Source organism: Suncus etruscus, chromosome 15, assembly GCF_024139225.1.
Source record: "Suncus etruscus isolate mSunEtr1 chromosome 15, mSunEtr1.pri.cur, whole genome shotgun sequence".
Lineage (NCBI taxonomy): Eukaryota > Metazoa > Chordata > Mammalia > Eulipotyphla > Soricidae > Suncus > Suncus etruscus.
The window spans coordinates 50,358,529-50,374,392 of NC_064862.1; the positions used below are offsets into that span (position 1 = coordinate 50,358,529).

At 43.5% G+C, this 15,864-nt stretch overlaps 1 protein-coding gene across 3 annotated transcripts in view; it reads right to left on the reverse strand.

Moving 5' to 3' along the window:
* The window catches only part of KAT6B (lysine acetyltransferase 6B), a 184,317-nt gene that overhangs the window by 22,018 nt on the left and 146,435 nt on the right, over window positions 1-15,864 (reverse strand). For all 3 annotated transcript variants that reach the window (XM_049789068.1, XM_049789070.1, XM_049789069.1), the window contains one exon: window positions 13,633-13,726. In XM_049789068.1, coding sequence (XP_049645025.1) covers window positions 13,633-13,726 — 94 coding nt within the window. The remainder of the gene's footprint in view (window positions 1-13,632; window positions 13,727-15,864) is intronic.

Here is a 15,864-nt window from a genome sequence, read left to right on the forward strand (position 1 = left end):
TCTCCCGCAAAACCCCGAAAGTGTGTGTGGGTCCACATATGTGATTGTGCACACGCACACACACCAACTATAATTTTCAAAAACAGGAGGAAGCAACGTGTTATAATTCCAATTCTGGGTAATAAGCTTTCTTTGTGCAGCAAACACAAATTATACGGCAAGATGAAGAAATGAAACAGAAGAAAAAAAAATCTCTTAAGACTTTTTTTTTTTTTTTTTTTTTTTTGGTTTTTGGGCCACACCCGGCGGTGCTCAGGGGTTACTCCTGGCTGTCTGCTCAGAAATAGCTCCTGGCAGGCACGGGGGACCATATGGGACACCAGGATTCAAACCAACCACCTTTGGTCCTGGATCGGCTGCTTGCAAGGCAAACGCCACTGTGCTATCTCTCCGGGCCCATCTCTTAAGATTTTTGTTTCTGAACAACACACAGTTCAAAAGAGACCTGGTCAGTTTGGAGGGTAACTTCCCAGAACCAGAGCCCAGCCCAGCCCCCAGCGTGAGAGCATGGAGGAGAGAAACCAACTCTAGCTACATCCCACTAATGGCCCATTCATGATCTGCAGAAAACAGAAAACTTTGCTTCACCCCTATACATTTTATCAAACAGAATTTAAGGTAATGGGGCTGACCAGGGACAAACTTCGGTTCGATTCCCAGTATCCCCTATGGTCCCTCAAGCCTGCCAGGAATGATTTCTGAGTGCAGAGCCATGAATAACCCCAGAGCACTGCCAAGTGTGGCCTAAAAACAAACACAAAAAAGAATTTAAGGTAATGAATGGGTATATTTTGCACTTCCCAGGGGTGGGTACTGTAGCCCTATATGACCATTAAGGTCGGCCCTGCTGGAGAATTTGGCACCAGGTAGGAATCTTAGCTTTGTCAAGATTCCTAACAGCAGTCACCACCAGTAGCTATTGGAGCACAGAGCTGGGGGAGCCTCTGAACGCTACAGGATGTTACTCAATAACCTCCCATCCCCTAAAAAACAAATAAAGGGAGTGAACCCATAAGGTCAAACTGGATGGTTACATACTAGCCGACAGAAAAAAAAGCATCATTTATATTTAAAAGGTATGCATCATTAGATCCTCTTCAGTGAGGAAACTAGTTTCGAGAGTCAGTAGATAAGATTTCCATATACTTAAGTTCTTTTTCTGTTTGTTTCATTGGGGCTGCGTCCAGGGCTTACTCCTGGCTCTGTGCTTGGGAATCACTCTTGGCATGCTCAGGGGACCCTATGAAATGCTAGAGATTGAACATGGGTTGTCCGTGTGCAAGGCAAGCACCTTCTCTGATGTCCTACTGCTCCAGCCCCACACACTTTAGCTCTTAAAGCGGAGACTTAAGTATATTCTGTTAAAATAGGCACCACCAGCCCCAAAACACATTTCTCTTGACTCTGTGAATCTTTATAATGTGAGGTCCCTGTGACATACACAATTTCTATTCATGTGTCAAAAGGACTGAAATGGCTTTGTAGCCCACTCAATAGTTGTGTGTCTACTGGTTTCTAGTTCAGTTGCATGCCAGACAGTATACTTTTCAAATTTAATAAGGAAAAAGGCTCTGAGAGTTGAATTTGTTAATGAGTGTGTAACATGAACACATGAACCGCAAATGACGTAAATAACAAGAACTCAAAAGGACATGTTAACAGTTAAAGTTCATTAAAAATAAAAACCACAGCCACCTATCCAATAAGCTCCATTATAAGTGATCAATCAGGCTGCAATCACAATTTACAAATCAAAGCACAACAGAGATAGTCGTGAAGGGGGGGGGGAATGCACACAACTAGGTGGAAGCATGTGATTATGGACGAGCAGATGGAAACTGTAAATTAAAGAACCGTCTCTTGTAATCACACTGCTTGAGAAGCGAACGAAACTTCCTGTGTAATTCTGCAGGAGAACTGGGCGCAAGATACAGAACAGCCTTTTAGTTGGATTTAACCCTTCAACTGCGATTTAATTGCGGGCGATAAGGTCAAAGAAAGTTTATGCCTAATTTATGAAAAGTTGGCAGGGATGTATTTCAAAGTAATCCCTTGAAAAGTTCCCAATGATCAAGGAGGCCTGATGACTTCCCTTCCTCTGTGAGGATTTATCTGTGTTACTTGGTAAAATAAACAACACTTAGGACAGATTCAAAGATATCACTCATTTTGTTTCCTGTCTGAACCCCGTGTTTCTAACCACAAGCAACTGAAGGCTGTAGGACCCCAGATGTAGCTTCTGCTTTAGAAATGGGGGGTGGTGGCAGAGAGATGCTCACCTCCTCTAACTACGGGCAAAAAAAAAAAAAAAAGATACAGGGGGAAAAATCCTGAGATTAATGACCTTAAGTTGCTTAGGGCGAGCTCTAACACTGGGCAAAACACAGGGCAAGGCTTCAATTCCACGAACAGAGAATCATCTCAGGAAGTAAATGTTTGTTTTTTCAACAACTAATCAGCAGCACCTCATTTGGGTATATTTTAAGACATTCTAGCCTTTTTCCTTCCCTTTCTAAAGATGCACCCTAGATCTCAGAACTACTCAGCACCCAAAATTTCAGGAGGAAGCAAGGATAATTTCTTACATTTCAATTCCTTCTAATGTTGCTGGGTGACATTTTGGAACACTGAAAAATAGAATAAGATGAAAGGGAAAAGGAAGTTGTCAAGGCCTATTCTAGTGTGACTGTGTCATCTCACCATCACTCTGGGCCCAGATTCTATGTCTACTTTCAGCCCACCCCACTTCTTCAATGACGAAATCCTCTATATTATCAGCACAGAACCCTTCAACTGTGCTTTTTTAGGTTTAAGAATAGAAGCATAATTTAGAGGAATGCACCTCCCAGCTAAACTCAACAGGGCTTGCGAGGGCACGATGCTGTATATATAAGTACATTATCTTTTCTTAAACATGGTCCTAAGGGCTAGAGAGATAGCACAGTGGGGAGGGCATTTGCCTTGCAGGTTGTCAACCCTGGTTCAATCCTTGGCATCCCATGTGGTCCCCTGAGCCTGCGAAGAGTAAGCCCTGAGCACTGCTGGGTGTAGCTCCCCAAAAACCAAACCATTTGCAGTTTTTTATTGTTATTTTTTTTCTCTTTCATCTTTCATAAAGAAAATAGTCTTTTTCTACCAGGGGCTGGATCCCATTCAACCATGCTCAGGGAATCAGATGCAGTTCCAGAGATTCAAATCAGGGTAGCAGCTGTCAGTCACATGCCAAGCAAATGCCTTCCCTCCTGTACTCTCACTCCTGCATTCTGTGTTTACACTTTTGTGTGTGTGTGTGTTTTTTTTTTTTGGCCACACCCATTGATGTTCTGGGTCACATAGCACCTGGCTATGTGCTCAGAAATTGCTCTTGGCATGGAGGAGCATATGGGATGCTGGGGGATCGAACCGTGGTCCATCCTAGGCTAGCCCATGCAAGGCAAACGCCTTATACCCTGCGCCACTGCTCCAGCCCATTTTTACACTTTTAAGGTACATTTTGAACCAAACCAATTGATCAGAATTTTGAATCACAAACACTTATTCTCCCCCTTCCCTCTTTTCCTTACATCATTTGATCACTTCAGGTGAATCCTGAATTCTTTAGACACCTGAAATGATCAAAAAAACCAACAAAAGTGTAAACACAAAGTGGACTGGACAAATGGAAGAAAAAACTGGAAAGTGCTGTTTTGCTACAGAGCTCTGTCCACTCACAGACGCAGCATCCCAGAGCTGGGTGAACTTGGATTATCAGACAGCGCACCGTGCCGGGGTAAAAACTAGGTTATCAGTTATCCTGAAGCAGGGGTCCTCAAACTTTTTAAACAGGGGGCCAGTTCACTGTCCCTCAGACCACTGGAGGGTCTGACTATAGTAAAAACAAAACTTATGAACGAATTCTTATGCACACTGCATATATCTTATTTTGCAATGAAGAAACAAAACAGATACAAATACAATATGTGGCCCTCGGGCCATAGTTTGAGGACCACTGTGATCTGAAGGATGCTTCAGTTAGGCCAAGCCCAACACCGTCCACATAAAGTGTGCAGGCTGGCTCCAAGGGTGTAGGGACCAAAAGAAACAGACCGAGGGCCAGCCAAACAACTCATCTCATTGGGCTGGACATTTGCTCAAGGACCAGGTTTAAGTTTTAAGCTCCTAGACACAGCACAGAGGGGAGAGCTGAGATCAAGCACTACATCTACCTTGAGCTAATGAGGTGAGTTTGGCATGTGTGAGTGGTACAAAGAAGGGAAGGAATGGGTCTATGTTGGCTTTTTTGTGTGTGTGTGCGGGGGTGTTTGGGCCATACCAGTTACTGGCCATACCCAGTAACCCAGGGGTTACTCCTGGCTATGGGTATGTGCTCAAAAATTGCTTCTGGCTTGGGGGATCATATGGGATGCTGGGGGATCAAACTGTGGTCGTCCTAGGTTAGTACTTGCAAGGCAGATGCCTTACCGCTAGCACCACCACTTTGATCCCTATGTTGGCTTTTAAAATACATCTGTTTACTCCTCAGCACACCTCCTTTAGGTGTGCCCACTATGTGCTTTGTCCTGTGCTCAAGGCCTGGAGTCTGGCAGTGAGTAAAGCTGGGCCCTCATAACGCTATTGCTAAGGCTCTTCTGACATTTCCTCACACTGATGATGTGATCTGAAATAACATGTGCCCAGTCGTGGGTTTCCAGAGTGACTCAAGGAAAACAATGGTCAGTGTTAGAAATCTGAAGTAACAACAACAACAACAACAACAAAAAGATTCATTTAAAAAGAAAAATAAATCCGCCTGTATGTCCAAACTTGAAGACATTCCCAACTACGTCAGGCGAGTTGGTAAGATGTGGGCTGTATGTTTCATGTTCACAATGAAAGCAATGAATACAAAATTGAAGAGCTATTTATTTGCTTTTTATTTATGACAAGCTTAGTTTAAAGAAGACATAAATCAATTGTTAGTTGCACGGCCTCATACAACTCATCTTGGTGCATTCACTAACAGTCAGCCTCTGAATAAATCACTGGGAGCTCAATTTCCAACCTTGATGTTATCTTCAGCGTATTAACATATATTATGCCACAGCAGCCCCGTGTAACAGAACAGTAATGATAAAGGCTTTTAGTGCAGCATATCAAGATGAGAAACGAGGGGAAAAACAGCCATTTCCTTATTTTGTTATAAACAAGAATCTATTCTGCATAATCTGCAATTATACGGGTCAATATACATCTCCTCCAAACACTAGTGTGTGGGGACCCAGTGCTGGTTCTATTTCCCAATAATTGTGATGTAAGGAGGAGGGCTTCCTGTCAATGAGAAGACTGAAAGACTTGAGCCTCATTTAAGGAGCACAGCCAGGAAGTGTGACGGTAGCTAGCTACTGTGTTGGAAGACAGAGGGTGAAATTTTCTTTCAAAATAAATGCAGGAGTAAGGAAGGAGCTGATAAAAGGGCAGAAGCGCTAAGTGGTCCTTCTTCCACCAGGGATGTCCTGGCCCTCCAAATATCTTCTTTCCGAAAGGAGGTTGCTCTATTCTTTCCATATGGCTACATTGGAACGGAAATACATGTTCCACCAGTTTGAGCCCTTGCACCCATCTTGTCTTTGAAGCTCCATTAAGAATGAACCTGGGGGCCCGGAGAGATAGCACAGCGGCGTTTGCCTTGCAAAAAGTCGATCCAGGACCAAAGGTGGTTGGTTCGAATCCCGGTGTCCCATATGGTCCCCCGTGCCTGCCAGGAGCTGTTTCTGAGCAGACAGCCAGGAGTAACCCCTGAGCACCGCCAGGTGTGGCCCAAAAACCAAAAAAAAAAAAAAAAAAAAGAATGAACCTGGCCACAGCCAAATCCAAAACCCAATTATTCCCCCCCAAAATACCCCCCCATATCCAGACTCCCTAAGACAGCATATATTCCTAACAACATTTGGAAATAAATCAACCACTGTTGATGAATTTTATTTCCTTCATTTGTAGTTTTGAGGGTTGTACCCAGAGGTGCTGTGTAGGGGGGAGGGGGAGGGGACCATAAGGTGCTGAGGGTAGACATTGCCCTCTTGAGAGCCATCTTCCAAGTCCTTGATTATCTTTGGATAAAATAAAATTGTTTGGGGACCAGAGAGATAGTATGGAGGTAGAGCAGTTTGCCTTGCACGCAGAAGGATGGTTGTTCAAATCCCAGCATCCCATATGGTCCCCTGAGCCTGCCAGGAGCAATTTCTGAGCAGAGCCAGGAGTGACCCAAAAAACAAAAAAACAAAATTGTTCTTCCTAATAATTACATGAGGAGAAAACACAGTAAGAAAGTGCCTCCTGGGGCTGGAGCCATATAGCACAGTGGTAGGGCATTGCCTTGCACGCAGCCGACCTGAGACGGACCCCAGTTCGAATCCCGGCATCCCATATGGTCCCCAGAGCCTGCCAGGAGGGACTTCTGAGCCCAGAATTGCTTCCCCTCAAAAGCTTGCTGCATTCTTCCTAACCTGAGTTTTAAGGGGAGAGGAGGAGGTCATGTTTCCCTACCTGTTGAGACTGGATTCCCTACAGGCACCAAAAACAGGTCACTGAACCATGTACCAGAAGCACAAACTATTTAGAAACAATACTTCAGATCTCAGGAAACTCATGATGAAAACTTTCAATACAGGGATGTCAGGGCCAGAGCGAGTGCACAGTGGGGAGGGCATTTGTCTTATATATGGCCATCTCGGGTTCAATCCCCGGCATTCCATATTGTCCCCCGAATCTGCCAAGAGTAACCTCTGAGCACCACCAGATATGGTCCTTCCACCAGATATGGTCCTTCCTCCCCACAAAAAGCTGTGAGTAAAGGGAAATTACTGCATGGAATGAGTATTTATCTAATTCATTCAGATACTATTTTTTGTTTTGTTTTTTGTTTTTTGGGTCACACCCAGCAGTGCTCAGGGGTTATTCCTGGCTCTGCACTCAGAAATCGCTCCTGGCAGGCTCAGGGGACCATATGGGATGCCGGGATTCAAACCACTGTCCTTCTGCATGAAAGGCAGACGCCCTCCCTCCATGCTATCTCTTCGGCCCCCATTCAGACACTTCTAATCCTCTCACTCTGTCATGTGAAGAATGATACAAACACTGCATAGTATCTTACTGAAGCATTTTTTTGGGGGGGTGATGCTCAGTGGTTACTCCTGGCTATGTGCTCAGAAATCGCTCCTGGCTTGGGGGACCATATGGGATGCCAATTATTGAACTGAGGTCCGGCCTGGGTCAGTTGCGTGCAAGGCAAATGCTCTACCACTGTGCTATGGCTCCGGCCCCGTGAGGCATTTTTTAAAGTTAGGAACTGGGGAGAAAGATCCCCAGGGCTGGGACACTAGACCCCAAGTTTAATTCCAGGCACTTGCACCACAGACTTTTCCATTTCCAGGTTTGAACACTAGTCCAGTCTGCACAGCTGGGCCTACATTAAACTGGGTGTGACCTCCTCAGGTCCTCCAACACTGCTGGGAGGCCCTGAAACCAGGCAAGCATGGAATCTGTTTATAAACATTCATGTTAAAAACCTACAAGTGTAAGGACAGATGGGTGTGAGATTGTTTTTGATACACACAATGAGATTCCAGAAGAGGCCTGTGAATTTGTACCTTTTCTAACAGAAACATAATGGTGCTCATCTCTTTCATCAAGGAGTTGGGGACATTCAGAAGCATTCGATAAGTATAAAAACCCCCAAAAGACAAAAAAACAAAACAAACAAACAAACAAAAACTTAAAACCAAAACAAAACAAACCCATAATTTGCAGCTATCTGAATGTGCTTTTTTTTTTTTTTGGATTTTGGGTCACACCCTGCATCGCTCAGGGGTTACTCTCCTGGCAGGCTCGGGGGATCCAATGGGATGCCGGAATTCGAACCACCTTCCTTCTGCATACAAGGCAAACACCCTACCTCCATGCTATCTCTCCGGCCCTGAACGTCTTCCACAATTTCGTTCGCATTTTAATTAAGCATTAGGACCTGACGCAGCTGAGTCAGATCATCCAGACTCACTGGAGTGATGCCACCGAGTATTCATGCAACTGAGTTTCAGCTTCCTCTCTTGTCAGGAAGCTCCAAGCCCCATATCAAGTGCTCCCGTGTGAGTGGTTGGAGACACAGCAAGGGTTGGTTGGGGTAGGCCCTGTAGGAACTGAACTCAACTCAATATCCAGTACCAGACGATTCTCTGAGCACTGCCAGATTTAGCTTGGAGCCCCAGCATTAAACTGCCTGCCAGTGGGAGTAGTCCCCCCATCCCAATAAAAGTGGGGGGAAGGAGGTTCTAACTTACTCTGTAGGCAGCTGCAGGCTGAGTAATAGGCCTGGTCAGGATCTCCATCTCCCTAACTGGGACAGTAGGGGTAAGTGAATCCCAGGATGTCTAGGGAGTATGGAGGGATTTCCAGACTGGATTGAAGTAAAACAGAAGCAGACAGTCAGCAGTCCTACTTTCTTTGGAATCAAGGAAGAAAACTAGGAAATATCTGGTTTCTTATTTGTAAAAAAACAAAACAAAACAAAACACAGGAGGAGCTGGAGTGATATTTTATAATGCAGGTGGTGCTTGCCTTGCTTGTGGTTTACCCAGGTTCAATACCTGTATCTCATAGGGTTCCTTGAATCCACTAGGAGTGATCCCTAACTGCAGAGCTAGGAGTAAACCCTGAGTACCATAAAAACAAAACAGAAAATATACAAGGCTAGAGCAATAGTACAGAGGCGGAGAGGGCATTTACCTTGCACGCAGGCCAACCTGGGTTAGATCCGGGCATCCCACAGGGTACCCCAGCTGCCAGAAGTGATTCCTGAGTGTAGAGCCAGAAGAAACTTCTGAGCCCACCGGGTATAACCCAGAAACAAACAAAAAAAATGAAAACAAGAAACAAATAAAATAGAGCAAATATAAACTAAAAATGGGAAAGAACTGGGGTCTGGGAACAGATGGAGAGACAGGAAGAGTTGACACCTTTCCGCAGAGCCCCTTTAATAAGGCCTCAACTTTGAAAATCACATTCCTGTTTGATATTCTTGGAAAGAGAGAAGACAACTAACTAGGTCAAGGAGATTGAGGGGGTGAAAAATGTTCTGCTTTTCCTAAGCCTGAAACAAATAAGCCTTACTGTGTCAAAGGAATATTACAAAAGAATAGGTGGGCTTTAAAAATGATTCACCCAAGAGATGGTTAGCCTAGTATTTGGATTAAATGCACTCAGGGCAAAGTAAGACAGAACCGTGCGCAAACACTGCCCACTATCAGGAAGTCTGCTTCCCAGTGGAAGAGTCAACAATTTCGAACCTACCGAATGTACGTTTGGGCTGGGCCTGTCCAACAAAGACCCTGTCAGAGAGGAAAGTGACAAATATGAGCCATACAAAGCCCTGTGATGGTGCAGATGTGGGGTTACATTGGTGATACATGCATTTATGTGGATGTTTATGTGCCGCTGCAATAGAGGGTAGTGCCTAGAGCAGTGACTCCCAGCTGCCCAGATCCTCCTTTCTAAATTGTTCACTATTATACAAAACCAATGAATACTCTTTGGAGAAGGAGCAAGTGATTCAAGGTGAGAGAAAGAACAAGATGGTGTGGCTCTCAAACAAGCAAACACAAAGGGGGGACACAGGACAACCCATAACCCTGCTTTGAGCTTTGCCTTGAGTTTTGAATTAGGCATTTGAGAAGGATCTTGAACATTCAGTAGGTATCATTCCTCCTTCTACAGAAAGCTCACCTGTCAACCTTCCTAGAATATTCAGCCTTTTATTACAATGGAGAAGGGTATAGCTCTGTGGGGTGGTTTTTTTTTGGGGGGGGGGGGTTTGAACTAAGCCCAGCAGTATTCAGATTTTACTCCTGGCTATGTGCTCAGGAATCACTCCTAGCAGGGACTATATGAGATACACCCCACCCACTGTACTATCTCTTTGGCCCCTGTTGTCATCTTTTTAAAATAAATTTGTTTTTGGTTTTGGTTTTTGGGCCACACCAAGTAACACTCAGGGATTACTCCTGTCTATGTGCTCAGAAATTGCTCCTGGCTTGGGGGACCAATATGGGACGCTGGGGATCAAAAACCAAGTCCATCCAGCTTCAGCCATGTGCAAAGCAAAACACCCTACAACTATGCTTTTGCTCTGCCATGCCCCAATGTCATATTTTAACAGTCTACTCCAGGCTTTTTATAATCTTTTGTATCCAGAATGATCTCTCACATATGTGGGACTTAAAGATATACAGCAACATAGTAACAAAGGTCCAAAGGCAAGGTAATGGGGAACTTACCCATGCAACTGTGTTGGTTTGGGGGTGGAGTGCTTGGGAGGGAGAGGCATTGGGGTCTTTGAGGGAGGAAGTGAGGACACTGCTGATGGGCTTGGTGATGAAATTATGTGTATATGCAACCATCATTAACTACAGAATCACAATGAAAAATTTTAATTTAAAAAAAAGAACAAAAGGGGCCAGAGAGATAGCATGGAGGTAAGGCGTTTGCCTTTCATGCAGAAGGGCATCGGTTCAAATCCCGGCATCCCATATGGTCCCCTGTGCCTGCCCTGTGCCACTCCTGAGCGTTGCCAGGTATGACTCAAAAACAAACAAACAAACAAACAAACAAGAACAAAAAGGAGCCAGAGAGATAGCACAACGCAGGGCGTTTGACTTGCAAACTGCTGACCCAGGATGGACAGTGGTTCGAATCCTGGCATCCCATATGGTCCCCGTGCCTGCTAGGAGCGAGTTCTGAGCAAAGAGCCAGGAGTAACCCGAGCGCTGCTGGTGTGGCCCCAAAACAAAAACAAACACAAACAAAAAAAAAAAGGAACAGAAAGGGGCCAGAGCGATAGCACAGTGGTAAGGCGTTTGCCTTGCACGAGACCAACCCAGAACAGACCCGGGTTCAATCCCCAGCATCCCATATGGTCCCCCGAGCCTGCCAGCAATAATCATTGAGCACAGAGCCAGGAGTAACCCCTGAGAGCCAACGGAGTGGCCCCCAAAAAACCCAACCAACCAAACAAACAAAAACAAGAAAAAAAATCCACTCTGTAGTCATTGAATAAATTTTCTGTTGTTCTTAAAGTGAATTTCTATTGTGGGGGGGGGGGGGGAATTTTTCCTATAGTTCCCTTTTCTTGGATGGAATAACACCAATCCTCTTTCAAATCTATTCAAGTTATTCCCCATTAGCCTTAATCCATTACAAGGTAAGGACAATGAAAAGGGCCCAGGAAAATCTAAAATTTGACTTAGCATGACCTTGCTCAGACATCTCTCTTCTAGAGGGCTTTTCTCACGCCAAAATACCTCCAGAAATAGTTCACTATACCCCTAAAATATAGGAAAGTCCCACTTGTAGTTTTACTAAAATGCTTAATACAGATTTAATATTCAGGAAGAAATACCTTTGTTCCTGATTGTTTTATTATGTGGAAAACATCAGATTTAGTTAACACTATGTAGGTGCTATTCTGTTTGGAAATTTTCATCTTTACCTAGTTAGTACTAGTTCTTTATTATTATTATTATTATTTTATTATCATTTTTGTTTTGGGGCCATATCCAGCAATACTCAGGGCTTACTCCTAGCAGTGTTGGGGGACCATCTGGAATGCCAGGGAATCAAACCTGAATAGGCTATGTGCAAGGCAAACACCCTCCCTGCTGTGCTATAACTCTGGCCTTAGTACTAGTCCTTTTACATCTTTAAATTTAAATAGAAAAGGATCATGGGAGAAGCCATGTATTTCTTTGGGAATTCGATTCAAACCAATCAAAACCCATCCATCCAAGTGTACTCTTCTAGGAGGGCTCTGGGGAGTTCATGCCCTGTTGAACTCATGTCAATCATTTTCATAAATGGATAAATTTAATCTCATATCTCTGCCACACAAACTTGAGCCAAGGGAGAAAGGAGGGTGAACTTGAGAATCTTGTCTGCTCTTATCCTGGGGAGGTGAACTTTGGGCCTATGGGAAGGCACAGGGGAAAAGTGGCCAAGCCCAGGTAACAGACAAGAGACAAAGATTAAGAGGATGGGAACCTGCTTGCAATATCAAAAAAAAAAAAGGGGGGGGGAGAGTCAGGAAATTAAACCATCTAAAAGGCTGCAATTAGGCATTAGAAGAGCTGGAATGTTCAGCCAGAATTTGACTTCTATAGGCCTGCAGATGCTATCCACATTTTAAAGCTTAAATAAAATATAGTTTGAAGCTTGAATGGCCACACACCAGGCATAATATGCATGAACAGTTGATAGAAATGCCTCCAAAGCTCTAGAACAAACAGCTGTTAGATATACCCTTAGAACCGAGAATATCTAGGGCTGTAAGATACAACTTATAGTAAAACTAAAAGGGTGTGAGCTCAGTTTATCATTATCAATAAATAACAGGTAAGATCAGGGAAATGAATATGTGAAATGTTATAGTATGATTATAATGTGAAAATTATAATAGTTTGAAATGTTATGTAAATAGTGAATAATATAGATTCACATTCAAAATAATTCCTTTTGCACTCCCCCAACTCCACAGGATTTTGGCAATCAGCTAGTGGTGCTCAGGGGTTACCCCTAGCTCTACACTCAGGGATTACATCTGATTGTGCTCAGGGAATTATCTAGGATGCCAGGAATCAAACCTGGGTCAGCCACATCAAAGGCATGAACCTTACCTGCTGTACTATCTCTCTCTGGCTCTCAACATCATTCTAGAACGATGCTTTCCTTATGTACAATTACTCTGTCTTTTGAAGTTAATGAAGATTATATGTTTCTTAAATCTCATTTATTCAGTGCAAAATTATAGACTACAGTCTGTTAATGTAATCTGATGAAGGATGGCAGAGCAATAATAGAGCAGAAAGAGTGCTTGCCTTACATGAGGTCAACCCATGTTCAATCCCTGGCACCCTACAAGGTCCCCCGAGTCTTCCAGGAGTAATTCTGAGTAAGCCCTGAGGACCAGAGGATGTGGCCCCCCCAACTCAAACCCAAATCAAAGCAAACTAAAAGGTTTCTTGGTCAACCTCTATGGATAAACACTGTAATAATGAAAGCAGAAATGGGAAATTATTAATAAAATTACATAGTCACACTCTATCAGAGAAGCATGAGGCATTGAACTGCGAATAAAAATTTTTTTTCTAAATGAAAGCATCCCTTTCCTGCCCTGTACAGTGTTAAGATTATAGGGGAAAAAAAAATCAGAAAGCTGAAAATCCTTTTAAATAACACTTCCTCTCACTTTAATCGCAAATAATTGCCTCTTTGGATGCTAATGAGCACGAGCAGGGCAGAAAGGAATGTGATCCTGCCAGTTCCTCCAATAACGATATGGCTTTGTCAGCCAGTAACACCACAGGGAGAGAGAGAGCCCAGCTCAATTTCCTCGAGTACAATAAGGAAGCAGCAGTGAATTTTTCACTGGAGGAAGATTTTCTCCCCCATGTAAATATAAATAGAAAACTCATCATCTGTTGATTAAAAAAAAAAGAAAATAAAAACAAACCAAAACAACAAAGTAGGTTAAATAAAGTTTTATGTAGTACCGTTTTTTTTTTTTCCTTTAGCAGCCCCCCATGATGAAAGAAAATAAAGCACTTCACTTACTGAAGTCAATGAGAAAGCGGCCGAATCCTTGCCTTTGGTGCTGGGGCATGATCATTATGCAGGAGACATTGTACTTCTGCTGGCAAAGCTTTTCCTGCGGGAAGAGAAACAAAACGAGGGAGTCAAGAGCTTGGCCAAAGTGAGCGATTTCCAGCACCAGCCAGGCCTTTGCAGTGTGGCCCCCAAAGGTGACTCAATGCGTCGAGGCGGCATTCATAAAATGAGCCGCTAATAATGAACCCAGCCTAGCCAGGCTTTCCATTATGTCTTTCTTCTTGAAGGTGGCACCGTAAAATAGAAAATAAATAAGCAGTAGGAATGTAGACCAAACCCACAGAATACAGCATGAAGAAATGATTTCCTTGTGCAAACATCTAGGGAGATGAGGGTGTGTGTGGCTACCCCATTCCACGACTCCAATTTAAGACTCAACCAGTTACTTTCTCAGTCACTTACAATTCTGCAACAGCGATCTGTCTTCTGACTCTAAGAAAATGCCCCAGTCAAGCCAAAATAGCTTCCCTCTGGGGGGAAAAATTGTCAAAGTAAAAAAATCCAGAAGGGGGCAGTAGTGATAGCACAGCAGGGAGGTCATTTGTCTTGCATGAAGTCAAACTGGGTTCGATCCCCAGCATCCCATATGGTCCCCAGAGCACCACCAGGAGTGATCCCTGAATGAAGAGCCATGATTAACCCTTGAGCACTGCTAGGTGTGGCCCAAAACTAAAATAAACAAACAAAAATGTAAAGAGCCTGCATTTCAAACTTGGAGAAAAAGAAGAGCGAGCAACAGCATGTAGCACTAAAGCCTCTAAATAAAAAACAAAAACAAAAACAAAAACTAAGGCCAAGATATTCCCTCAAATCTGAAGTCAGGTGCAAGCCTGGGGAGCTGGTGGGAAGAATTCAGTTTTCTTAAGATGTAGCATCAGGATGGCACTATTTTATTTTACTCAGAGCACACAGAAGCTGCCAAAAGCGACAGAGGAGAACCTTGGAAAAAGCATCTGAGGCTGCAAATGCTCTAGCCAAAGAAAAACCACCAGGAAGACTGAGCGTGAGTGAACTAACCACATCACAGGGCTACTTCAGAACACCCAGAACTTTAATGAACCTATTTGAAAGATCACAGGAAACGGTTGTGGAAAAACCCCTACAGGGCAAAATTAAAGATTTCTTTGTGAAAAGTGATGTACTTCCAACTTTTCCACGTTCAGAGCTGTCTGCGGAGTCTGAAACAGTGAGTGAGTGTCCCTGAGGAGTTAGGCTGGGCCGTGTTGAGGACACACAAGGGTTTGGATAACAAGTCAGGTCTGCAAAGCCAGACAAATGGGCCTCTTGGTCTAAAGAGATGCTATTTTGGACTAGAATTATACCTAGTGTCCCTAGTGTCTTCGTCCAGAACCATTTCTACCTTTAGGAGCCTTTTTATTGGGGGAGGGAGGAGTGTGAGATCCAACCCAAAAGTACTCACTCTATCTCCTCCTTTGGTTTACGGGTCACACCCAGTGGTGCTTAGTACTTACTCATGGCTCTGCACTCAGGATTCACTCCTGGCAGGCTTGAGAGATCATATGTGGTGCTGGGAATCAAATCCGGGTTAGCTACGTGCAAGACCAGTGCCCTCCCCACTGAACTATTGCTTCAGCCTTCAGAGAGCTGATTTCACTGTTTCTTAACAGCTCAGTTCAATGGACTAAAAAAGTAACTACATCTTATTTTCCTATTTTTTACATTTTATTTTACTGTGTTATCTGGGAAGTCTTCATAGAAGAAAAGATGGCATGAAAATTATATGGGATTTTTATTTGTGGCACTTAGTGTTCATTTCTTACATCCCTTGGTTTGAAGACTGATAAGGGTACTACTGATGCTTACATCTACCATGATGGGATGGTTCTACAAAGTTTAAATGCTGCAGTTTGTGAAGGACCTTCACACTCAGGGTCTCTTTTAAATGGTACTGGAATTTTCTGCAGGTGAGGCCTATTGCTAGACCTCTGATTCAGATACTCGCCCCCTAAATCCTATCCTATGATCCTTCATAAATATAATGACTTCTATTTATGTGATGCTAAATAAGATTAATTACCAATTCACTCATCACTAAAACAAACAAAATAAAAACGCCATATACTAAGATGAAGGATTCAAATCATTTTTCCAACTGGTTGGGAAGTCTCATCATTACCATCTTGGTACAATTAAAGGATTTAGTGTGAGAAAAATGAC